Source organism: Nymphaea colorata, chromosome 7 (genome assembly GCF_008831285.2).
Source record: "Nymphaea colorata isolate Beijing-Zhang1983 chromosome 7, ASM883128v2, whole genome shotgun sequence".
Classification (NCBI taxonomy): domain Eukaryota; kingdom Viridiplantae; phylum Streptophyta; class Magnoliopsida; order Nymphaeales; family Nymphaeaceae; genus Nymphaea; species Nymphaea colorata.
Genome location: NC_045144.1, coordinates 17,871,470 through 17,897,182, shown reverse-complemented (window position 1 = coordinate 17,897,182; position 25,713 = coordinate 17,871,470). Strand labels below are relative to the sequence as shown.

Here is a 25,713-nt window from a genome sequence, read left to right as displayed (position 1 = left end):
TTAAACATTGCAATATACAATGTGATGCAGTTTGCCACTGAAGCCAACAGATTTTCGTGTTAAAATTCCTCAAGAAAGAGGAAAAATGAAATGCCCGCTGGGCAAGGAATGGGAAAAATTGAAGCACCAAACCATCCCAAACGCAATGACACAGAAAGATACAAACAGTTGTTGCAGAAGCAACTTTACAACCAAAAATTTCCATCCCCAACCAGTCTTTCACCAAAATGGAGAGAATGGGAGCGCTTGACAACAGAAATCGAACAGAAGCAAAAATCAGGTATACAGCAGAAGCATTTTGCTAATACAAGCGCTTCCTGCAATCTGCAGTTCCACAATAGCACAACAGTTCCTTCACTTTACCGTCTGGCCCAGCAACGCTATCAAGCAGATAGTTGTAGTCGTAAGTAAGCTCCTGTAGAAGAACCAACATGGTGACCAGACAGTTGCTAGAAGCAATCCCATTTGCTAGGTATGTAAACAGATTGCATATAACTATTAATATACCCAACAATATGTTCAAGCACGCCTTAAACCAGATTTTTGAGTAAAATATGCAAAAAAGCAAGAGAAATAAGACTTTACATGTGAATTTATTCAGAAATCCGCGGAAAGCGAATACTAAAATTCCGATCAAAATTCAGAAACTCAAAATGTGGCATTTAGATAATAAGATGAAGGGTCGACTCAAATATTGAATATCCAAAGTCCAAATGACGATCCTCCCTAGGCTTATACCCTTTTAATCTACTGCATAGTATTACAGAGTATCCAAGGAGAATATGATAACGAAACGCAAAGCACTGAGTCAAGAGCCATGGTCTGTATCGGGTTTTATCGCCATAAAAACAATTCAAAAATGTTAAATAATTTTTTATTAATTTATTGGCTGATACACGGCCATATTCATATTCACCAATATAGGCCCAACTTGACTGATAAGGGGCCCCATATCAGATGATATTTTAAAGGGGCCGTATCGCTCCCTTGTCGTTTGGCTTCTCTGGCAATACAAAGTGTATTAGTTGATAGAAGCCGATATATACTGAGACATTAATTAAACGTAAATAAGACAACTGTGACACACAAATCAATCACATTCATTCACTACAAAATCTTCCTTACTGAGTGACAATCGTGATGGATGAAAACCATAAGCTGCAATAGACAAATTTGGCATTGAAAACTCTTACCTGAAGAGGCGGGATGTTGTCAGCAGCAAATAGTACAACTCTTGCAAGTTTCATATCATGATGAGAGCTTAAAACACACTGAACAAAGAGATTGGGTTCACAGCTATGATTGATGAACCTCGAAACATTCCCAATTGATACCGCATCAAGGCAATACTCTGGCAGGCTTTCTGCCTTCTTTTCCTCAACCACATCTGGCGGAACAGCAATATGTTTGGATACGTCCCCAAAACGCCTCTATAAATCATGTAAAAGAACACAGTGAATTATTTATTTATTCATTAAGTTTGATCATTTGTCATCATATCTGCTAAAACAAATCAAAACATATTATGTACATTCAATTTACAGCTCTTTGAATTTTGAACAGTAAGTATCTGAAAAGGGCTACTAAAGTCATTTTAGCTATCATAACATGATCTAGCAGCTGGAAAGCCTACTTGATGCATGCAAGACTGATCAGCCTAGATTGAAACCAGCAAAAGAAAAAATTCTCTGGAAAAAACACAATTTAAAAGATCGGAGACCCAGCCATACTGAAAAGTGAAAATAAATTGAAAACCGCACCTATTTTTACCATATCATCTTTTGTATGAACAAAACAACGACCAGTTCAGTCAAATAGAGTAGGAAAAGGAGTCGAAACATACAGAATTGCACTTAGAGCAGAAAATTTTCAAATGACGCAACAACTCACAGTGCCTGAATATATTCCCCCTCTCTGAAAAAACAGAGGGTGCAACCAGGTGCAAGTCTGCCTAAAACCCAGCTTGTCAAACAGGAAAAAAGAACCAAAAATGAAGAAGAAGATCCAAAAAAATAAAGAAAAAGGGCCAATCATAATTCGCAAACTCAAGATCCAAATAAAGGTTGCCTAGCATGGTTCAGTGGGCTAACTATTAACTCCGACAAAAAGACAGACTAAAAGTACATTCTTTCTGAGCACAAAATAAGGTATAAAATCACTAAAAAAAACATCTAAAATCAATCATTTAAGTTGCATTATTATAACGGCTCTATATAATCATTAGTATTTCCGATTACCAATCTTAGATTCTTGATGGAACAATCTTTGTATGTGCATTGCGCATTAAGATAAAAAAATGTACGAAACATAAAGTACGAGCGCATACTTGAATTTATATTTTTTACCTTGCCGAAGACATCAGGCACTCTCAAGAATAAAAAAATGCTACAAAGCACAGAAAAACATCTAAATCTCTGGTCTTCGTTCAATATACATTTGGATCAACTTGGACAAATCGAAACATGGAATCCAATAAAAAACTTGAGATATTTCTATGTTTGTCAGGATGTGGGCAACTTTTACACAAAAAAATTGCATACTTGGTAATTGCAATCAAGCAACAACAGTTGGGAAACGGTGGAATAAATGAAATAACTGCTATTATGAGAAGAGAGAATTACTTGTCGCCCATCAATCTCTTTCATAGTTTGAAGGCAATCTATTTCAAAAATAAAATTATTCTCTGAAGAATCATCAATATCATCAGTCCTCATGAGGATCCCAATGTATTCACAAACAGGTGCACCAGATGGAATGGAATCCCAAGATCTAACACCCCATCCCTTACTTGGTGTACGGAAAACCTGTTGGAAGGCAAATAACAAGGTATTAGTGGCAAGAGCTAAACTTCATATTTTAAATCATCCAAATTTGGAGAAGCAAAAGAATACCTCGAGCCGATATCTTATGTCCTGCTGTGATATTCTATTGATGCAGTCAGGACCACAGCCACAATTTGGACCACACTCATAGACAACATCTTTGGCAACAACCAATCTGCATGACCAAAAGAAATTTTTCACTTAATCTAAAGCTTTATGGCTTTTAAATGCCAAAGCTTCACGAACGTAGAAAGAACCTTTCTGATTCCATGATATGACCAACATTGAGAGCAGAGGCAACATTAATGCTAACTAATACGTGCCATCAAGTCTTAGACAGTATGATAATGAGCAACTTTGAAGCAGAGGAAACATTACTGTTAACCAATGTGTGCCCATCAAGTCTTAGACAGCATATTACACTTGGGGGTTTCAAGTGAGGACATTTTATTGGACAACACAGAAAACCTATTCACCATTTCTCGCAACATCAGTTCCTAGTAGGAGAACCCTCCAGCAAGGGAAAATAAACAAAACATAAAAAAAGAAAATTAAAACAAAGTAATGAAAAGACCCAGGGCCCAAATCAGGAGAACAGAAAAATATTAAGCTGCATAAAGTACGAACTAGGAATTGAGAAGACCCACAAATTCAAGACTGAAGGAGTAACGGACAAGAATCAGGTACATCAGAATATACATTGTAAATCAGGTATGCTGCATGCATCGACAAAGGAACCTTATCATCTAACGATTCAGCCATTATTCACTTTTGCATGCTCCCACTTCTGAAGATTATAAGAACCTTGACTGTTGAGTTGAGACCACCAAAAGTGAGCAAAGAAATCTGCAGAAATGGTAAAAGACCTTGGTACATAGGACGAAAACTTTTGTTAAGAAATATTTCTATGTTGATATTTGTGAGACCACAAGAAACCCTAGTTACAAACTAGGACAGAGTTGAACAAAACAAACATGCAACAACTAAGGAGAAGAATGAAAAAATTAATTGCTCATTTAAAAAATATATAAATTGATGTCTAGAACACAACACATTGGTGTGCCAGTCCATCTTAAAACTTGTTTGTTCAACATATGAGAGAGCATCAAACAAATTAGTCAAACCAACTGAGCAAGGAAAACAAACATTACCGCCCACCATCTCTTCGAACATATGGAAAATCACCACCGTTCAGTTTTGCACAAGCACATGACCTTGAATCAATGCAAACTCCAACGCAAGAGCACCCTTTAGCATCTGGAGGCACTTCTATGTTGCTTGCTACTTTGCCTTGCTTGCTGTATATGTAACCTAAACAAACAATAAGGTTTTAAAAGAAACAGAAAATGAGTATTGTTGATGTTGTAATGTCAGAAGTTGTCAAATTGCCATGGCATTTTCCAATCACTTGAAAAAAAAGACAGAAAAGACATTTAATTGTTGAAAGGTCACAATAATGGTGAAAAACTTGAAAATATAATTCAATTGGTACATGAAAGCATGAAATCCCTACCAGGTTGAAGCCATAAACTGCTGAAGTAGCACAAAGAACAGATGACAAGGTAAGAAACAAAGATAACTTACCACTTGGAGGAAACGGAGGATCATCGACTACATTTGTAGCAGGAATAGGTATCTTCTCTTGACCACCAGATATGTCTTTGGACACCAACCTTGGGAAGAAAATCATTAAAAATGTCAGATAAGAAAAATGAATTTATATCATCACATGATTACATAAAGGAGGAAACTGAATTCAAAGGAACCATGTCAATACCCACGCAGATCTGAAAGGCATTTTGGTGGTTGAGCTCGAGAAAAATGCACCTGAAATTAGACATGCTAGGACCAGCCAGTAAGCATTAAAATGTTTACACAAGATATTGGAAGAATAACAATTCTTTAAGAATGAGATACATAAATGGAAGCCACAGACAATCAAGTCAAACAAGAAGTAGCAAAATATAGACAGATACCAAAATGATTGCATAATGCAAAATGCACTCGCTTAGCATGACAACTAGCAAACTAAGCCAGCAGAGTACAGCATATATGCTTAGTGGGGAACCTAGGTGACCAAGGGAAAAAGTATACTTATTATTTACCCCTACAATGCAATTTTTTTCAACTGATGGTGAGGGTGAGGGAGTTTCAAAGCCCCCATCTCCCTCCTCCTTTAGTTTCCTACCTACCATTCTTCTTTGCCTTATTCTACTTCATCCTAAAGTCATAATTGCATGCATAAAAAATGAAACAAGGACAAAATCAAGATAAACAATTTCTTGTTAGCCTCTAAAAACCACCTGCCCTGTAGTTAATGGTGGCTGCCCTTCAAGCCGTCGAAGCCGATACTTGAACACAGTAAATCCAGACACACCTTTTTCAGCCCAATATTCCACAACCTACAGAAATATCAGAATGTGCAGAACAATTATTAGAATGGATTGGCAGAAGGTTTGGACACAGTCAAGCTTATCCAGGGGGGAAATAAGTTGCTTTAGGAAGGTAGGTGTACATAACATTGAAAAAAAAAGGCAACAATATGAGTAGAAAAAAGTAAACATAGAAAGAAAAAAAAAAGGCAGAAAGCCTGAAAGGAACTACTGAATCTATCATAAACAAAATAAACTGAAAAGTTATGCTTTCGAGCGTGATGAAGCATGAAGAGTTGACCAGCCAGACGCTTTGACAAATTAAGCTAAGAGGGTAACAACTAACAAAACATTTAAGTGCGAACATGAAGAAATTAATAAAGACTCCAATAAGACTTCTCTCAAAAATACTATATATGATATAAAAGTGAACAGAACATTATGTTTTTTATATAGCTGATGCCTGCATGCCTCATGCTATGACATAAGTACATAACCAATGCTAGAGAAGTAAATCACAAGTTCACACCTAATAATGGTCACAATCACAACTATGCCTAGCAATATCACAAAGTACCAAGTTAAAGCAAATCTAGTCATTCCAATGTAAATTAAAGATAAAAATATTTATTGAAGAACATCAACGCTAACAATTGGCATTCAACGTTAAGGATTGAAGTGATCCAACCACACGACATGCTTCAAGAAACAGAAACCAGCACAGCACATCACTGCAAGAAAGCTTGACTAAGATAAAAATAAATAAAATAGCACCCCAGTAGATCATTGTGATAGAATAAATAGCTGAATAAAAACAAGAAGAAGGACAAATGCCAAAATGCATCCCTATATACACAGACCAAACAGATAGAAAGAAACTTTTTTACAGATGTCAATCAGATTCCTGAACAACTCATGCAACCAAAAATCAGGTTACAGTCAAAAGCTCACCTTATACAGTCCATCATAAGTATACACCTTTCCACAATAGCTGTTTGCAGATTCATGCCCACGTGTAACCCGAACAGGGATATTTTGTTCCATATTATGCTGTGAAACCCATAAATGACCAGAAATTTATTACTTTAAAAATGAAAGAAAGAAATGAAGTTCCCTCGAGACCAGACAGCAAGTTGAGGACCATTGCACAAAAACAAAGATGATGAACAAAAGAGAAAGAACCAACTGCAATGCCACAAAGAAGTTAAAACACCCTTGGAAAGAAAAAAATTGGGTTTTAAAACAGGAAAAGTATTTAAAAAAAAAAAAGTGATGAATTTTTTTTGTAACCATAAAAAACAAGGAAAAGAAAACCTTTTGAAAGCATTGAGAAAAAGAAACACATGCTTAGAAATATGAGAAAAAAGGTTCTTCTTTCAAGTCCTGCGAAAGTATCAAGGCAGCTCAGGTTAATATCATGAGATTTCAATTTGACAATATTATCAGCTGCTTGAAAATTCGTGACATTTCAAGTCTCAAGCCATGTGAGATATCTATCACTATGAGTTGAACCTTGCACTTTATTTTAAAACAACCCAATCAGCTCAACAATGTTTCATCCTTGTCAATAGTGATGAAGTGTTAACTGTTAACCATCATTCCCACCAAAGACTAACTATATATGCATAACCTGCCTTCAGGAAAGCAAACAGAAACAAATCACACCTTCAAAGCTAGATTTCCTCTTTGCATTATCTGGTCACCAATTTGACGCTTATTACCGAGCAAGTTATGTCCACCTTGACCAGTGTAAACAATATCTTCAGAATTATCTACATCATCTTCATACATGCCCGAAAGAACTACAGACACTGCGAGAGGGAACTTCAAATCTTTATACCGAGCCTGCAGCATATCAAAGGGCAATATCAAGCCACACACAAATATGTCAAACCACGTGTATCGTACGATACGTATCGTATAAGTCTAAAAAACCTATACGATACGCTAACGATACACGATTCGCTCGTGTATCGTGACCGTATTGCACGTATCGTACGATACGGGCGATACACCCCCGTATCGTACGATACAGGGAAAAATGCATCTTTGCGTTATATTTCAAATCCTACACTCCTCTCTCTCTCTCTCTCTCTCTTTCCTTGTTTCTAAATATTCCAAGAGATGAGAGGGAGAGATTTTGCCCATTTTCATAAAAAAACACTAGGGATTCATAGAAAATGAAGAGGATTATAGTTGAATCATGAAAGATGATAACTATATGTTTTAAACTTATGAATTGTGATGTAATCTATAAAATTTTCAACTCTAAAATGGTGGCTTATTATGTTATTTTGAATTTCTTATTTTTGAATGTGTTGTTGATAATTGATATACATGAATGTTCCTTTCTTTCTTCCTTATTTATGATGTTTTTTATATATATATTGAATACATTTTTCTTGATTTTTTCTGATTTTCTGTTTATTTTTTCGAATTTGTCTCCATTTTTATGATTTTTTTCTATTTTTTATGATTTTTTAATATTTTTAAATCAAAAAAATAATTTTACGATATGGCGTATAGGTCGGCTTGCCCGATACGCGATAGGCTATGCCTTTTACAACATTGTGTCAAACTACAAATCAGCTCTTTGAAATACAAGACAAGCAAGCAACCAGACAGCAGGTTAACTAGCATGAAACAAAATTGACCTAGATAATTAGTGTGCCTGGTTGAAGTTTGGAACAGTACTTATGGAAACAGCCTTTAGAATTTCTAAATCAATAATGTATATGATTGATGATGGGCAACAAATTTGACTCAAACTCAATTTGATAATAGGTCATGAAGCCAATCCTACTAAAAATGTAGACCCAAGGGAAAAGGAAAAGTCAGTCTCGAGATAACCAAATTTACAATTAACATTGAAACTAAATTAAACCAGAACTATAGGAGAATAAAATGCATTATCATTTATATAGTGACAACAGCTTATCTTAATGGGGTGCGAGACAGTATCCTCCAACGTTGATAATGCAAACACTATCTCATCTTGAACAGCACCTTCCACAAAAAGGTAAACACACAACCAGGCAATCGTATCTTTTGTACTTCCCATGAAAAACTTTTGTGATGGAGAAAAAGCAATAATGCAAGCTCACCCTCACATTTTTATCTTTCTAGCCTTACATATGATAAGTTTTCTCTTTTTATGCCCAGCATCCTCCGTCCAACCCCACCATATGGTCAAAGAAACAATGTCTTCAGTGTACTTCACACCTATATAACCCAGAACTCAGAAGAATTTGCAAAGAATACAAGGCCCATGGGGCCTCGTCTAGAAGGAATGAGAGCTTGAAAAGAAATTAAAGAGGATGTGTATGTGCACAAGATCGTTCTATAGTTAGACTCACTAAGAAAAACAACGCAAACACCATTATCATGTGATTGTCCACTTTAATTACAGTTCAAGCAATGGCTTCCATATTTATACGAAGAAATCAGTTTTCTTGCATAACATTTTATCTATAGATCATCCCTTAAAGATGGACCAATAAGGTCCAACACGGTCATAAAATCATATAAAATCTTGAAGTATTTTAAGACATCCTGAATGAAAACATGAGAAAGATGAGCACAGCAGCTAGGATTTACAAGTTTGCCATAGGATCCTCCCATAAAATCAATCCCATTGAGCCAGTGTCCATGAAACCCAAGAACAACCATCTCAGCTCGAGAAAAGAATTGATGTCCAACTTCAATCCCTGGAAGACATAAGAATAAAGCATAAGCAACCACGAGGTATAAAAGAAAAATCAGCTAAAAGTGTTCAGGTGACGATTCATTGGTCATCAGGCTAAAACAACCAGGAAGGGAAAATACAGGACCAACATGATCAGATACCTGGAATATTGCCAAACTTCTTATCAGGGTAAAGGACAGCCCCAGTTTCCAACATCTGTCAAACAGTAAGCCAACAGTATAGCCATGTCCAGATGCCAATTATGCATACAGTGACATAATCACAGAGGCTAAAGTGAGAATTTGAATTGCCATGGCATGATGCAATCATCATGCATTAAAGGCAAAGAAGCACACCTTGGTAATAGCCTTCAAATCAGGTCTTTTAGAGGAACGCTTTGTCTCTTCCAGCTTACTACCTCCACCCTACAAATCGAATGGCATAAGAAAATCAACAGAAGCACATCTATTATAATTGACTGCCAGTCATGACCTATAGCTGGAAGACAACATCTCTGGTATATGACTATGAAACGCTAGGCTTTTTATATTTCTGATGCAATCATATAATTATCGGCAGACAGAGCGTAATGTAGAAGTAAACAAGAAATTCAAGTATGATTTTATTGGGCAATGAGTCATCAAATAAGATACCTTTCTCAACTTTATCGACTTCATTGATGATTTCTTACCATTAACCATCATGTCAACTTTGCACCTTTTTTCCTGGAGCAATGAAATTAACAACTTTGTCAGTTTAGTGGTAGAAAAACCTCAAAACAATAGGCAATTTATAGATCACACATTTGTCTGTCTCTGTATTTACTTATAGGGTTTCTGGAATATAAGCACCAAAAAAAAATATATGAGCACTAGTGTGCACAACCATGAACTATTCTATCAGCATGATCAGATGGCATTGACCAACTTCCCACGAAAGTAAGAAGTAGATATCTTTTGAAGTGGCAGCCACCTAGCTCTCCCTTTTGATTTAGCAATTTGACAGCCACTATAACCATCAGGACAAGCAAGATCGGATGGGTGTATGTGTATACACAAATGAACAGGCATGCAAAAATGCACACTCATATGTCCACAACATATAGATTGTGGATACAGGTTAAGCAGCAACACCTACCTATTTGCCAATAAGATAGTTGAAAGACCAAGCACGTGGAGGGATTAAGATAGGTGCTGCTGCCATTAAATTCCCACAATTATTTATATTAAATTTATTTATTTTTCCTAATATTTCCTTGTATGCATATAAGATGTCAAAACAATATGGACAGAGAGATATCAACATGGTTATATGACCATGATGAAGCCAACCATGGGGCTTCACCATTAATTGAGTAGTGGGTCGAGATTAGTCTACTCCAGTGAACTTGGGAAGTAGAACCTAGCGAGATTATTCCTTCTTTGTAAGGCATGCTTTTCTAAGAATATTGATTGTTAAATGTCTTTTTTTTTTACGTTGTTCTGGTGCCATAGTGCACTTGCTCGTGCAAAGTCAAGTTGGGCTCTGTCAGCTTCTTAGTAGCCCAAAAAATTCGGCAGAACTAAGATGTGGACTTTCAAAAATGCCCTGGCACCACCTAGCCAGAACAAAAACAGTAAGTCAATTGATTAACTTTGATCCACTCTGACCAAATATCGCAGGATTTGTGTTTGATAGATTTGAGATCAAACCCTTCTTAATCTGACCTTATTTTAGACCTTCAAGGCTTCAACTAATACCAAAAAGTAAAATGAGAATCTCAAGAGGATCTGAGGTTAGGTACGACTTAAGATCCTTAATTTGATGAACCATACATTATTTATGTGTGGATCTTTTGCCACATCAGCAAAAGCAGACTACATCATATCTATGGATCTAAAACAGGAGTAATCAAACTTCTAAATAAAATAAAAACATGTGATGAGGAACAATGTCAGAGAGGGCAAAAGAAAAAAGAAGGAGAAAACAAACAAAGGAAAAGGTAAAAGGAGAAGAAAAAATTCCATAACAAATATCAAAAAGGAGTACTCAAGGTGGTATCCCATTTTCACAATGAACCTTGACACATCAAGCAACAATACCCCAAATTCAGGTCATTTGGGTTTCGTGAGTTTCAAACTCTTTGAGAGCTGATTTCTTTTTCTGGGCTGTCTTTGCCCTATTTAGGGAAATTCTTACAAACCTATGATGGCATAATACATTTGCAGCATTATAGGTTTTTCCCACAAACTTGGATTTTAATTTTGCTTGTTCTCCAGAACCATTAAGAAGGATATGCAATTTTAGGCAAACACCATTACAAACCTCAATCTTGCAATTTTAAATTTTAAACATAGAGTACCTTAGATTGCAAAGAAGCAGCTTTTTTAGCATCAATATCATCATCTTTCTTTTTGCAACGTTTCTCCTCCTCCTGCAATCAATGGAAACAGGAAAATAACTTTTCCTCTTATGGGAAAGGATAACATAAGAAATATGTATTTAAATGATAAACTGAAGCCAGAAGCCTAGAGACCAATTTTATTCTCAACAATGTCTTGTAATTCTTCTACTAAAAAGGGCTGAAGATTTCCCTTTTCTTGAAAACTAAAAAAAATTAAAAAAGATCCAGGGTCATTTGGATGTCAGCCCCAAACCAGGTTTAGGCGTCTATTTAGATGATGTGAAAACTGGGTTTGACTACAACCCAGTTTCCACAAAACATGGTTTTCAAAAGGGGAGAGAATAACCTGGCTGGTGGCTCCCCTCCTCCCAACGTTTATTCACAAAAAACTATGTTTCTGGATTGTCACCCAAACACAAAAAAGTATTTACTAAAAACTCATTAAAAATTGGTTTCCGTAGAACCACATTTTCTCAAATCTAGGTTTTTGGGGTCATCCAAATGCCCCCTAAAGCATGACAAAAGAATGAAATTATGAACGTCTCAGGGCATACTCAGGTGACACCCTTAAATGCCGTTTGTCGTTTTGCCTCCAAAACGACATTTCCCCAAAGAATACTCAAAACATTGTTTTTATCTTGTCATCTAAACACATAAACCAAAGTTTAAAAGCTGGCTAGAAAGTTAGAAACCAGGTTATTACAAAACATCATTCCTAAAACTGCCACCCAAACACAATAGTATTATTTAATCTTATAAAAGTATGGGCTAACATTTCAAAAATGCTTTTAAAATGGACAATACAGTATATCTGAATTGTAGTCACAAATTCTCAGCAAGGGTTTCGTGAAAAAATTCTGTGAGCTTCTAATTATCTAAGAAAAAATTTGGGAAATATCAAAATTTCCAAAAAAATAATAGATATATGAAGAACCATGAAGAATTTTATGAAATTATGAGTATTTCACTAATTTTCTTACAAGAATATTGAAAACCTTTAATATAGTTCTTAAAATTATAAGAGCAGAAAGAAAATTGTACACTGGGGAACAAATAAACAAAACAACATCTATATAATGATGTTTATCTTTTGACAATGTTGTGAAAACGCTGAAAAATGTTCCTAATAAAAACATTTACCTTCTTTTTTGGTGATAAAGACAGTGTTTTCATAATCTCACTGATATCTGATGTTCTGTGTTTATGATATATTTGAAGCATTTTTTCCATAAAGAAAAGAGTATCATGATATGATCACAATTTTTTTGCCAAATTCTTCATAAACAATGCCCTCATTGTATACAAATCGACTATAGGTTGCATGGTTAAAACTTGACACAGTTACATGTTCAAGAAAATTTCAGCAATATTAACACTAAATTTGTAAATGAGTGTACAACTTAAATTGCACAATCGGAAATGTCAAGATGCCCTAACTCAAATACAACTCCAAAATAGTGAAGCTTACACGGAAATGATATGCAAAGGTTCAAGGAGTACTTCACTAATATGTGATCCTCAAACATTAGCCAACCACAAGTTGAAATTTTGAAATACAACCATCGTAGATAGCCATACTGTCATAGAATTACAACTTCAGGTTATACATCCCAATAATCCATCTCCCCCTGCTTAGGCCATACAAAGCACAAACAGTAAGAATAAGGGTACGAGAGGGAGGGGAGCCATTTTAAATCTTTTCTATATGGTTAAAAATTTTAAAAGCGTCATCAACTGTTAAGCAGATAGTTGTTGGCTTAAAAGACATTCATACTCCAAGCTGATCAACGTCCCGGTAAAATTTCGTAAGTGTTTGCTTGAGAGTAACGGTCAGATAGATCACATTGAACAAGACATGGGATACAAGATACAGTTGTTAGGTAGCAACGAGGAATGCCTGCCTGAAAATGCAGTTACCGCACAATAATGCGCAGTTTCTGACATGCAAAAAAGTACGTGAATACCTATATTATCTCATTGTTTGGTGGTTTGTTTACGGCACTCCTAATGATATTGAAATGTTCTCCCATTAAATTTTCATCTGAAAGTGAGAATTGTGCATAAATTTTCTATAAGAAAATAAAGTAATTGATTTCCACCTGAACAAAATGGAGAAAATGAGCATTGAAGATCCGAAGTGTGTCCTTCACCCTAGCAGCATCACTCATGACAGCGACAACAAGGGCATTGCTTTCCATCTGTCTGTCACCCTCGTGTGCGTCAGCGTGCACGCAATCCGCGCTTGAATCCTTTACTCCGTCTTCGGCTTTCTGTTTCCTCTCGACAGCATCGTCTTTCGGCGACGTTTTCAATCTTGAGGTTTGGGATTCATCCTTTTGTTCCACTATCACTTTCTTTTTCCGTTTTTGCGCCTCCCTCTTCTGAAACGTTGGAGAAAAATACACTGGCTTGCGAGCATCCACAAGCCTGGGGCTAACCCTGCGTTGCAAAACCTCGTCATCGAAAACCTTCCTGACGGGGCGGGAAACGCTCTTCGTCACGGCCACCGCGGCCACTTTGTCGATCGTTTCTTCGTTGGTGGAAAAGGAGTCGACCGCGCGGCCGGACCTAGGGATTTCCGCAGCGCCGCATGCAGGTGCTCCCATGGCAAGTACAAGTCCCTCTTTCTTCTCGAGGGACGTCAAGAATAGCATGCGGAGTAATCAAGAAGTCAAATAAAACTCAGAAATGGCACCATCAACATACATGTAATTCACAATATGCACGACAAATGAACAGAAACGGGAACACTGAAAACCTTTCGCCCAGCCCGGGATGCCGATCGGGCGCCGACGGGAAGCCCAGCCATCGCTCTGCTGCACGCAAAATGCAGACTGTGAAAAGGGCGGGAAGAATAAATACCAAATGGTAAGCTATTTTAAAGCAGTAGCGTGGGTGATTTGAATTCATAAAATATTTAGAAAAAAAAGGGCAGACAAGCGTTCATGTAAGACACCTGTCTTTTCTTAAAATATCAATAAAAGCGACATGTCTTTTCGTCGAATTGAAGCCATAACAAGTTGAGTTTGAGCTAACACGTAACTCGTAACTGTCCAGCTGAACTCAAACCTTAATCTTAATCGAATTGATATATTCAAATGAGTTTACCGAGTCCACCTTGAGTTTAAGCTATAACAATAAATATCAAATCTATGAATTGATATATTCAAATGAGTTTAACGAGGTCGAGTTTGAGTTTAAGCTATAACAATAAATATCAAATATATTCAAACAAGTTTGTGAAGCTTTAATCGAGTCGAGGTCTGTTTCAACATTTCAAACAAGTTTGTGAAAGCTTTAATCGAGTCGAGCTCGAGTTCAACATTTAACCATGAATATTAATTATATTCAAACAAGTTTATTGAGTCGAACTTTAATTGAGTCGAGCTCGAGCTATTATGGAGCTCAAGCTGAGTCAAGCTCGACGTTTTATTAGTCAAACAAAGTTCAAGTCCGACTGAACTCGGACTTGACTCGGGTCATGTTTGGGGGTTTGAGAGAAATCAGTTGGGGTTGATGAATTTATGAGAGAGCCAATAAGGATTAATAGCTGTGGATCTGAGATTCAACATCCAGATCCATGATGAGGGCCTGAAATCCACATACTTGCTGGAGGGGATCTGACGTGGTGCGGCGGAAAAAAAAAAACGCACTTGCATCTATGCGACGTGGGTCCGAACCAAATTTGCACCCAAACCTCATCACGTTCATCTCAATTTAATTTTTGAGTTTTTTTAACAAATTTGATATTGTTAATATATTGTAATAATTAAATAATAATACTAATAAATACTCTTGCTACACAATCGCACCTAAAATTTTATAAGATGTGCTGCACCGACACCTGCACCCGCACCCCACACCTTAGTGACAGAGCCCCTACCTACATTTATGTACCAAATGATGTATAAAAAGGGGAAATAAACCCATGCATAGTGTTTGTTAGACATTAGCCAATGTCCTGATTTTATCAATGTGTGTTTGATTGAGTGTTCATAGTATGGATATCGGTCCACCCGAAACATCTTATCCTCGCAACCTTATTTGTCGGCATCAAACGCATCGTGTGCGTGTTTAAATGTGCAAACAAAGGCAAAATTCATCGATTTAGTACACGACGAATCATTATTTCAATGCACAAAACATCCATTGCAAGATAATTTGTCGAGGAAATGGCGGTGAAAAGTTAGAGTGTCGTTTATGAATCCCGATTATATGTCAACAATATCTGGTGGGTTGAATATATCATATATAAACGCAAACCATGAGAACTTTACAACTTGTTTAAGAGGTGGGCCATTGCCCACACTTGGACCTCATAAGTTTGTTCTTCGGGTTAATAACTCATATAATCACCAATCCCAACCGCTTGATGGAATATATTGGGCAGTATGATATATATATATATAATTGGTAGATACTATACCATTTGAATAATTGATAAAAACCAGATATCTTAAATCCATGTTCAAACGTGTTTTAAACAAAATATTATCATTCTAATATACATACTAGTTTAATGTACATCATATTTTAATTGATGTCATTTTTGCAAAAAAAAAAAATTGCTGTCAAAATTTTGGTGTTGTAAGAGTCCTTCATTTTGTATTATTAAAAAAACAACATTTAAATAAAAACAAACTTAATATACTTTTAAAATCATATTTATAAAGTTAGGTCGTAATACATTTTAATGGACACAGATTTTTTCTTTTGGTTGACGAAGCGGTTTATTTTTTATCAGCTTTCATATATATATATCTATACATATATATATATATATATATAAAGGAGTGCCGTCCGATTTGTTTACATACGGGCATTTGTTTAAGAAAAGAAAAAGGAAAAGGGGGTCCGTAAAACCCCCCGCCTTTTCCTCCCTCCCTCATTTCCCCGTCCCCTCCCTCTCACAGAGACCGTCTCTCCTCCGCTGGACGGCCGTGATCCTCCAGCCGCCCGCCGGTGAGCCTTCTGCCGCTCTATCTCTCTCTCTTTCTCTCACGCTCTCTCAATGGCCCTCTTAAAATCACACGATTTCATTTTCTCTCTTCTGCAGCTCCACCTGTTAGCTCTCTCTTTCTCACGCACCCACAGATACCCAAGCCCTACCAACGTCGCCCGCTTGCAGCACTAAGGCGAGCCCTCTGCGTCTCTCTTTCTTTCTCTGGGTCTCTCTCTCACACACACGTTCTCTCGATAACCCATCTATCTTTACTCTCTCTTCTGCAGCTCCACCCGTTGTCACCAACTGCAGGCCTTCAGGCACCATCTTCAACAGGAAATTTGGGTTTATCCCTCTTGGCTGCTCCTTTACTCAGGTATCGCTCTCACGATTCCCCTTTTTGTCACTTCTATTATCATCTCTTTACCGTCTATTCAGGTATGAAACCGAACATTCAAAAGTAGTATCTCTGGTTTATATTTTTTCCGCACCTTTTATGTCTGCGACCCTATGGCTCGGGTTTTTTTAACTCCCTCACAAACGGCTTCCCCATTAGAACCCAAATAAAATGAATTACTCACTGCCCGACGACGAAGGGTCGCCCGCGGCCCTCCCTTTCATGCCCAAATCTTCTGGGCTCACGCTTGATCTCTATCTTTATCCTTATTTATGTGCTGCAAACGAGGACCCGGCCAGCAAGGCGCGGTTGGCAGCCGCCGTCCTCTCTCTCTCTGTGTGTAACGCCTCATACCCTCTCGCTCTTGCTTCTCACTCTCTAAAATGGACGGAGACGCTCTCTCTCTCTCTGTCCACACACACACACACACACATATATATATATATATTCAAGCAGGAAATATCTATTCTGTAATGGCAGCTGCAAACGGGCAGACTCTCTCTCTCTAACAGCAGATTCTTTTTTTTTTTGGCTTAAAATGTTTGATATGTTGTTGAATTGTTGACTGCAGTATGTTGAATTATGTGTGTTTCATATTAAGATATTATTTGTTGAATTTCTGAAGGATGAATTTGTGGCTGCTTCATATTAGGAATTTAGGGCCTGGTCTGTTGTCTTTTCACCAAAATCTTCTCTATCTTTCTCTATATTTTAAGTGTTGAACAGCTCTTAAATTGGGAGAACTGGCCATGTTGGTTTAGCTTGTATGGTTTTTTTTGGTCCAATAATGTAAAACTTCAAAATAAATTATCCTGAAATTTTTAAAACTTTCAACTGACATGCATGGCAGACATCTTCTCCACAGTTGAACTTGAGTTGACCAGCTTAAAGTTTGATATTTCCATGTGTTGCAAGTCCTGCTGTTTTATTGTGCATTGTGAATATAACTTGATTGTGGTTTGCACAGCTTGTGTATATGAAAGATGCTTAACACAAGGTAAATGTGTTTTTTATATTGTTGTTTTCTTATATACTTGTTATTTTTAGATTTTTTTTCAGTTATTTAATTATTTTTATGGATATTATATGTTTCACCAATTTGTTCCTGAAGCTTACTGGAGGCTTATGCCTTACCTCATGATCTTCTCAATTAAGTTAGTACCCCTTTAGCGCTCTTAACTACATAAACCATGCTGAGATTAAGATCCATGTATTGAAAAGGCCATTTGTAACCATATTCATAAAATGTAAAACTCAATTTTTTTGAACAACTTGACAATAAATAGGTAATCAAGTGGGGAATTTTATTTCACTTTTTTGACTTTTAGATGCAATTAGGGAACGTCACTTTGATTCTCATGGCACCTGTGACCCATTTCAAGTCTAGGACCAGGCTGTAATTGTCTTGGTTGGTGTATCATAACCTTGTACTGGTTAAATTTCTTCATATATCCAAGTTCAAGGAATCAAACACGGTCCATGTAATGGTTGCAGATCAAGTGTTTGTGCATTTGTGGAATGCATGACCCCAATCCTTGCATCCACTATTTTCTGGTTAACATAAGATGCAAAGCTTCCGGGGCTGTTTTTAGATGGGGTCTTGTCCACTCCAGTGGGAGTCAGATTATGCTTCTAGGATTTGCTTAGACTTGGATTCTGGTATATGAATATCAGAATTTGGGAGGGTCAAATGATGCAACCTTCTGGTAAAAGAGTGATATCTTCACTTGTTGCATATTAGGTGATGTTCAGGTTACATAGAACACGAATTATTCCTGGTTGACTACTAGACAAGCAGGAACTTTGAATTCATGATCCAATTTTGCATGTAAGTGTGGCTTGGGAAATTTGGTAAGTTTTGCATGCTACAAGGAGCTTATTCATAGTGCAATACAGATTTTGTTAAAGCCGGGCTTGAATAAGATGTTTTCTGTTATTTGTGATCCTATAGGCTTGTTCAGTAGATAACAGTACAATTGGAATACATCATGTAATATTATGTAGTGGCATAGCTTGCTGAAGTTTTTTGTTCGCAAAATCTACATCTAGAGTTATAGTTTTTTTATTTGTAGATTTGGAAGCCTGCTTACCTTCACTTTCTTATTTGGAGCACTAGGCCAACTTATCACATGCGATCAAAGCTTGGATGCCTCAATTGCTTCAGCTGATTAAGTGAGAGAGAGGGAGAGGAGAGAGAGAGAGAGAGAGAGAGAGAGAGAGAGCATGTTCGTGTGAGTGTGCACACATTTGGGCATGTGTATCCATGTGACGTATACTGAGATAACCTAAGTAACACCGACTCTTCAAAAAAGTTGCCACACCTGAGTCGACATGGCTCAGGTGCTGGCATGTCAACAAACAAATTGCTTTTTCTCCATTGAATCATTGATAAAATCATAGCTTGATAGTTGCTATTTTTATTGTCTACATATTATATGCTCATTGTCGTTGCACCCACACCCATGTTTTTTTTGAAAAATGCTGCAGCTTGCACCCACACTCACACCCGTACCTGCACCCAGCTCTTGTGTGGCATAGGTGATAAGTTGTGTTAGAGATATATGATCAAAGTATGGATGCCTCAAGCTCAGTTAATTTAGCTGATTGAATGGCCCTGTGGCCTGTGCTCATCTGTGTGTGTGTGGTTTGTGTATGCAGAAGGGACTCTCCTTTTGGCCTTTACTAGTTCAGAAGCAAGTGCAAGGGAAGTAACAAGGAGGAGAAAAAATGTCAATAGATGAACAAACAAACAGGCTCTTCAGAATTCGACGGACCATAATGCATATGCTTCGAGACCGAGGCTATGTGGTGGGAGATGGTGAGATCAAGATGTCAAAAACTGAGTTCATCCACAAGTATGGTGAAGAGGCTAAGAGGGAAGACCTCATTATCAGCAAGTACAAACGGAATGACCCTAATGAACGGGTAATAAGGTCCTAGCCATAGGAAAGGGATGGAGAGCCAAAATTCAATTGGTTTGGCCCTTCGAATAGATTCCTTGTTCGACATTATTTTGTTGGTGACATTGACTTCTCTTTTTGATGAAATTCTGGTTTCAGATTTTTGTTTTCTTCCCTGAGGAGGCCAAAGTAGGTGTGAAGACAATAAAGACTTATACCGAGCGTATGAAGTCAGAGAATGTATTCCGAGCTATACTTGTTGTTCAGCAAAACTTAACACCATTTGCAAGGCAGTGTCTCCAGGAGATCTCAGTCAAGTTTCATTTGGAGGTTTTTCAAGTGTGTTCATTGAACTTTGCTCCATATGCATCATTTTCTTATAGATTCACATATTACTTCTTTGGGTCGTGTAATTGGCTTTGTTGTATGTGCATCTCAAAATTCTTTTATGGTTCATCATAATGTTGATGCCTCATGGATTTCCATTTTTTAAACTTACACATCTGATTTGGTATGGTTACTTTTTGAAATACCGAAGGTGCCCTTTCATATTATAAAGATATATAATTTTCCAAGAGCTTTTGTTTGATGCACATTTTTTCCTTCCTTCAGTCTGAGCTTTGACTTTTTGAGGAATTGATGCTGTAAAATAACCTTGACCTATTCATGACAATGGGACTGTCTATTTAGTTGCTTGTAATAGGACCAAAAGATGAAAAAACATGTGTGTACTGATTTTATATACGGTCAAAATGGTTTAGGGGAAAAAAGGTATTTAGGCATGTGATTCTGTGGGTTCTTAATGAATTATTGTGAATAGTGAATACTGTATGAGACGCTCACTTGCTATGGGAAATTACTCTCTCAATCTTTTTTTTTTTTTTCATTTCAGGATGCTGAGCTGCTTGTCAACATTAAGGAGCATGTTCTTGTGCCTGAGCACCAACTACTTACACCTGAAGAAAAGAAGACATTGCTCGAGAGATACACTCTCAAAGAGACACAGGTATTTGATTCTTTTTAATCTGTTTTATTGGTTCATGGTGTATTAAAATTATTTGTTTCTTGGCCCCATGAAGTTAGTAGTTGGCTGAGGGATCTTTTAGGCATTCAAGAAGCATTAGATATTCGTAGATATTAGGTAGACTTATTGCTTCTCTAGGCTGATTTATATGTGAATTTCGTGTTTCTAGCATGTGCATGCACAGCTAGTGATGCATATGGTGCATTTCATTGCCTTTGTACTTCAAAGCCCTTAGTGTATATTAGTTTTTACATCCTTCAGGCAATTAGGTTCAAAGTTAAGGCAATTTTGATGCTTAACCACTAAAAGAAGTGTTGAAGGCTCTATAGTATCTAACTAAATATTGCATTGCAGAGAGGTGAGAACATTTTCTTCCCAACAATGTTATTCTATTGAACTAGATCAAACAGTATTCGCATGCAGAATGTGGAGATAAACAAGGTGTTTCCTTGTTTATTCCAGAAGTTGGTCGAATGTTGTAGTTAAGATGAAATTTCGGAAGACTGCTTGTTACTACAGTAAACATATGAAGATCAGTAAGATGATCGTCTTAAAACATGTAATGTGTGTGAAATATGCGGTTCTCAGATTCCCCATAATTATACATTTTTCCTTCAAGTTCTTTCTCAGCCATATGTACACACACAGACTCACACGTGTGTGTATGGTATATAAGTATCTATGTATGCATTGATGTATTTAAACCTTCTGCATGAAAACTTTTCATTTGGGTTAAGGAAATGTGAAACCTTTGAAGCAGCGTTATTTTCTTTCCTTTTTTACCCTGACAACATGACTGTCCATTGGCTAGGATTTCTGGTTTTTTTTGTCCTTCCCTGAATTGCTTTCTATGCCTTTTCTTTCCAACCTCAATAATCGCACTCACGTTGGACACTGCTGAACATGTACACGACTGAATATGATGCTACTAACAAGTGTGACTGTATACTAACTGGTTGCTACTAAGTGGCTGCTGGAGGCCGCATTGGATGGTTGCAACTTGCAAGTGTGTTGTCTTGAATAGGAGCGTATGTTGCTACTTTAGACTTTCATTTGTCTTCATATGTAATGAGAATTTCCACAAGCTATTTGTATGGATCCTTACTATACACTAAAATCAAATTCAGCAATAGATCATGTTTCGGACCTACTGGCTTATATTGATACAGCATGAAGCCTGTTGTGCTTAATACCTTTTTTAGCTCTGATGACAATACCGTTTGTTTTGTGTCTAATAAACCCTTTTGCTTGTCAATTATTTCAGCTTCCTCGGATACAAATTACGGACCCAATAGCACGTTACTTTGGGCTAAAGCGTGGGCAGGTTGTGAAGATTATCCGACCCAGTGAAACAGCTGGAAGATACGTGACCTACCGATTTGTTGTCTGAGACTGCCATCATATAAGAGGATGATTTTATGTTATACCTTCAGAACAATAAAAATGTAAAGTACCTTTCTGACGTTCAAGTGGATCTAGGTCATGGATGCCTACCTTACATTTTGCAGCCTTAGCCATGCTGATGTAACGAGTGACTGGAAACCCTTCCATCTAAACTGGTTTCTGGGAAAGCTGGTGTTGTTGCATGGAAATTTCTTTTCGAAGTTGGCCGCTGATATTCTTAAGCTTCAGATTCTGGTTCTTTTCATTTTCTTTTCTGGAGATCTCTAAGCTCATCCATTTGTCTCTGATATTCTTAAGCTTCAGATTCTGGTTCTTTTCATTATCTTTTCTGGAGATCTCTAAGCTCATCCATTTGTCTCCTCAACATGGTAGCTATACTGCTGTTGAGAAACGTTATGTAGCACTTGGACCTAAATGTGGTTTTGTCTTCTTTCTTTTCTTTTACTTGTTTATTTCTTGAAGTGACGGCTGTACTGGAGATGTGGTTCTGTAGTCGGAGTTTTCAGTTTTTTACATAGGTGAGTATGCTAGTAAGGCTTGTGTGAAATCTTTCAAAGCGCCACCATTTTCTCATTGGAGTAGAGTACCTGTTAATTAGAGTGTTGTATATTTACCATTTACACTCTAAAAGTGCAGTGTCAACGTGAATCAAACTGATGATAGTATTTTTATCGGCTTATCAATGTGACCAGTTATGTTATGTCCATTGGGGCTCTGTAGATGTTGGAGTAATGGATTAACAAGAAGGGCATTGTAGGTTCTTATCCATGACTACAATACCATGTGAATGGCTAAAAAAACATGTGAAGTATATAGGTAATGCAATGACAAGTTTCGTAAGAGGACTTGAGTAAGACCATAACCTTGTTTATTTATGTCATAATGAACGATTCCACTATGTTGCAAAAACTCTCAATAAAGTATCTCTGATCCCTCTGCTATGTTTAATTCAACGCCCCAAATCAAAGGGTTGAGTGGGAAAGCCCTGGGTGATCTCCAATTTGCCATGCCATAAAAGGATAACGCAAGGGCATAGAGGCAATTGCCTCGGTGAACCCTGGTTTTTTCGTTTTCATCTATTTCCTACCTAGGAAAGACAACCATGTTCTACTTAAAAGGCTCAAGTTTAATAACAGTTTATGCCAAGATCTGCTTATCTAGCTTTTGCTTTTTTTGATCTCCTTCAACTTGAAGCTCTTCCTGGGCAGGACATGTGTCATGTAATTGCTGGAGTTTTTGTACATCAGTCCAAGTTTGACAAGCATTTGCCAGACTTTCTTACCATTTTATGCATTCAAACTGAAATCGAACCCAATTGGGATGTGGTGGCCATGTTTGACCTGAATCTGAACTGTTTACATCCTAAACATTGAGCATGCCAAGTTCTGCATATGGGATTGGTTGCTTTCTTAGTCAGCACTAATTGATCTGACTGGTTTTTCCTAGACAACTCTAGTTGGGTAGCAACTAGCAAGTCGGACTATTGGTAATGAAAGTTCAGTTTAATTCCTTCCAGTTTCTAATAAAGAATTCACCAGACGGTGAGAATATCCTAAACACAAAGGTCAGACCTTCATCTGGATGAGATTTGGTTTTGCTTTTGTCAAAGTTAAGAGGAAAACCCAGATTTAGATCGTTGAGGAAATAGGGTGTAGATTTTATTGAGGATGTAAACAATTCAAATTCGGGTCGAGCAAGGGTTCTTCAGCCTCAATTTGTTAAACTCCTGGCATAAAAATTGACATTCAGACTGAATCTTTATCAGATCTCAATCAAAACCAAATTTGAATTTGAATTTGGTTGTGGGACTGCAAAACCAAAATCTAAGTTTATCAATAACCAGATTCAAATTTCTTTACTAGATCCAACTAAATGGATTTAAAATGGAATCGCATACTGTCCATTTGCATCCTTGTACCTGATGGCCTTCAATGTTTTTCAGACTCAGCGTTGGTATTTATGAATGTTGATGTCCACGTCTCCAAGTCAAGACTATTTAGGGCCATAGATTTAGAATTGGACATGGCAATAGGTTGGGTGTTCTTTTGTTTTCTGCTTAGAGTCTAAGCAGTTTGTTGCTCTTGGTATTGCAGAGGATGAACTTTTCACGCTTTAGAAGTTGTTTGGAAATAGTGGCAGACTGTTACTGTCCCATGAACCTGTATCAATGAATCAAATTCATAGAATACTTGTTTCAGTGTTTTTATCATAACCCTTTTTGCGACAGTAATAGTGTGTTACTATTGTCAAACGACCTCCCTATTATCAATTAGAAATGACTGGTCATATCCTAGTATACAGTCATTTCCTATCTATCCAAGGTGCCTGGTCATGTCATTTTTTGTACAAAAAAGTGGCGCTACCCAACTCTTTATCCTCAGGTACAAGGCCTACTTTCAGTGCTTCGAGGTGTCACCCTTGTCGTGCTTCATCTTACATGTCAATGGTCTTATTTACGGTACAAATGATTAATGCCATAGAAATTCGAAACAAAAACCGACCACCTACTGATCCCTGTCCCGGCCAAAACCCCCTTGGTATCCATAGTTGAGATTTTAATCGGTGGAATTTAGTATAGGAATTGGCTGTGCATAAGGGTATCGTAAATAAAGGTATCAATGTCTTATCGGTTTGTTCATCAATACGACATACCCGACTATATACACATTACTATATAAATACAACATACTACGTATGTAGAGCTGCATGGAACATATTGCAAGAGGTCGATATGATGCATGTCAACTGATATATATATATATATATATATATATGCTTCGATGTGGAGTCTTGAAGTGCTTTCTTACAATATATACTGGTGTATGGTGTAGAGTATCGGAATTTGACCTGACATTTTATCCCACACATTTGCATGTGTGGCTACTAAGGTTTCAGAAATTGATGCCCATAAAACTAACCGCATTCATGACCTTGTCAGTCTTTTGTAAATGTGTGAATAATATTACACCGACAAGTAAGCAAATGATTTTACGATGGCATTTCCCGTTTGGGAGACACTGAGGTGACCTGACCTTAGCTTGAGTTACCAGAGGGCTAGATTTTAGTAGAAAGTATGTCGTTTTTACCTTCTACGAGTGTTGTAAATATTGGTTTCCATTTTGTAGTGGAACTTGGAAGCTTAATTGGCGCTGGCTGCCTGGCTTGACATGATATTCTGCTACTGAGATTCCGATGAAACCATAGAGAGAGGGAGAACCTTCGCCGGCAGAGAATATAGAGAAAACCGACGCCTGATGTGACATAGGATCGACTTAATCTAACCATTTAAGATTTGACAATAGTTACAAAAAAATAATTTGGAACAGCGAGGTTTTTTTCAAATATAATAAGTTGAATTGAAAAAAATGAAATAAATATAATATTTTTTAAACAAAAAAGAAACTAAAAATAAAGAAAAGTAAAATAAGTGACAAACTAATAACACAAACATCAAAAAATAAGTATATTTGCAACAAATGCCAATTGAAAAATGAAAAAAAAACTATTGGCTATTAAAAAACATGAAAAAATGAAAAAAAAAAAACAAAAAGTGTTTTTCCACATCTTTCGTGTTTCTTGTTTTCCATGTTCTCAAAAAATGCACTTTTTTAGTTTTAAATAGTTTTTTTTTTACGTTTTCTTCTTATTTCTTCCAAAAAATAAACTCATTTTTTGTGTGACTATGGATCCGATGCTACCAAACATGACCTAAAGGTAAACATTGTTTTAATTAATTCTCAATCAATATTATAAAAATTCGGCCGAATCAACCAATTAGAACTAA

At 36.9% G+C, this 25,713-nt stretch overlaps 2 protein-coding genes across 2 annotated transcripts; one reads left to right on the top strand and one right to left on the bottom strand.

The window, feature by feature from the left end:
* Positions 1–118: 118 nt before the first annotated feature.
* On the bottom strand, positions 119–14,115 carry LOC116257570 (histone-lysine N-methyltransferase, H3 lysine-9 specific SUVH4). The gene is made up of 17 exons (XM_031634449.2): positions 14,021–14,115; positions 13,362–13,889; positions 11,221–11,292; positions 9,533–9,604; positions 9,236–9,304; positions 9,041–9,095; positions 8,792–8,901; positions 6,860–7,039; positions 6,146–6,244; positions 5,126–5,224; positions 4,600–4,649; positions 4,407–4,495; positions 3,974–4,133; positions 2,892–2,997; positions 2,622–2,804; positions 1,194–1,430; positions 119–415 (listed from the first exon to the last, which is right to left on the bottom strand). The coding sequence occupies exons 1-17, from the start codon at positions 14,069–14,071 to the stop codon at positions 302–304; spliced, it is 2,274 nt and encodes a 757-aa protein (XP_031490309.1). The 5' UTR covers positions 14,072–14,115; the 3' UTR covers positions 119–301.
* A 2,370-nt stretch (positions 14,116–16,485) lies between these two features.
* Positions 16,486–22,373, top strand: LOC116258058 (DNA-directed RNA polymerases II and IV subunit 5A). The gene is made up of 5 exons (XM_031635135.2): positions 16,486–16,580; positions 19,260–19,526; positions 19,661–19,840; positions 20,394–20,507; positions 21,790–22,373. The coding sequence occupies exons 2-5, from the start codon at positions 19,329–19,331 to the stop codon at positions 21,913–21,915; spliced, it is 618 nt and encodes a 205-aa protein (XP_031490995.1). The 5' UTR covers positions 16,486–16,580; positions 19,260–19,328; the 3' UTR covers positions 21,916–22,373.
* Positions 22,374–25,713: the final 3,340 nt, after the last annotated feature.

What these genes read in the sequence shown, in the direction of transcription:
- LOC116257570 (XM_031634449.2), bottom strand. Translation starts at nt 14,071, where the DNA reads ATGGCTGGGCTTCCCGTCGGCGCCCGATCGGCATCCCGGGCTGGGCGA. An exon ending in AGTCGATAAAGTTGAGAAAG is followed by an intron (nt 9,305 to 9,532) that starts GTATCTTATTTG and finishes TTCGATTTGTAG; the next exon opens with GGTGGAGGTAGTAAGCTGGA. An exon ending in ATTTGAAGGCTATTACCAAG is followed by an intron (nt 9,096 to 9,235) that starts GTGTGCTTCTTT and finishes ACTGTTTGACAG; the next exon opens with ATGTTGGAAACTGGGGCTGT.
- LOC116258058 (XM_031635135.2), top strand. Translation starts at nt 19,329, where the DNA reads ATGTCAATAGATGAACAAACAAACAGGCTCTTCAGAATTCGACGGACC. An exon ending in GGAATGACCCTAATGAACGG is followed by an intron (nt 19,527 to 19,660) that starts GTAATAAGGTCC and finishes TTCTGGTTTCAG; the next exon opens with ATTTTTGTTTTCTTCCCTGA. An exon ending in ACACTCTCAAAGAGACACAG is followed by an intron (nt 20,508 to 21,789) that starts GTATTTGATTCT and finishes CAATTATTTCAG; the next exon opens with CTTCCTCGGATACAAATTAC.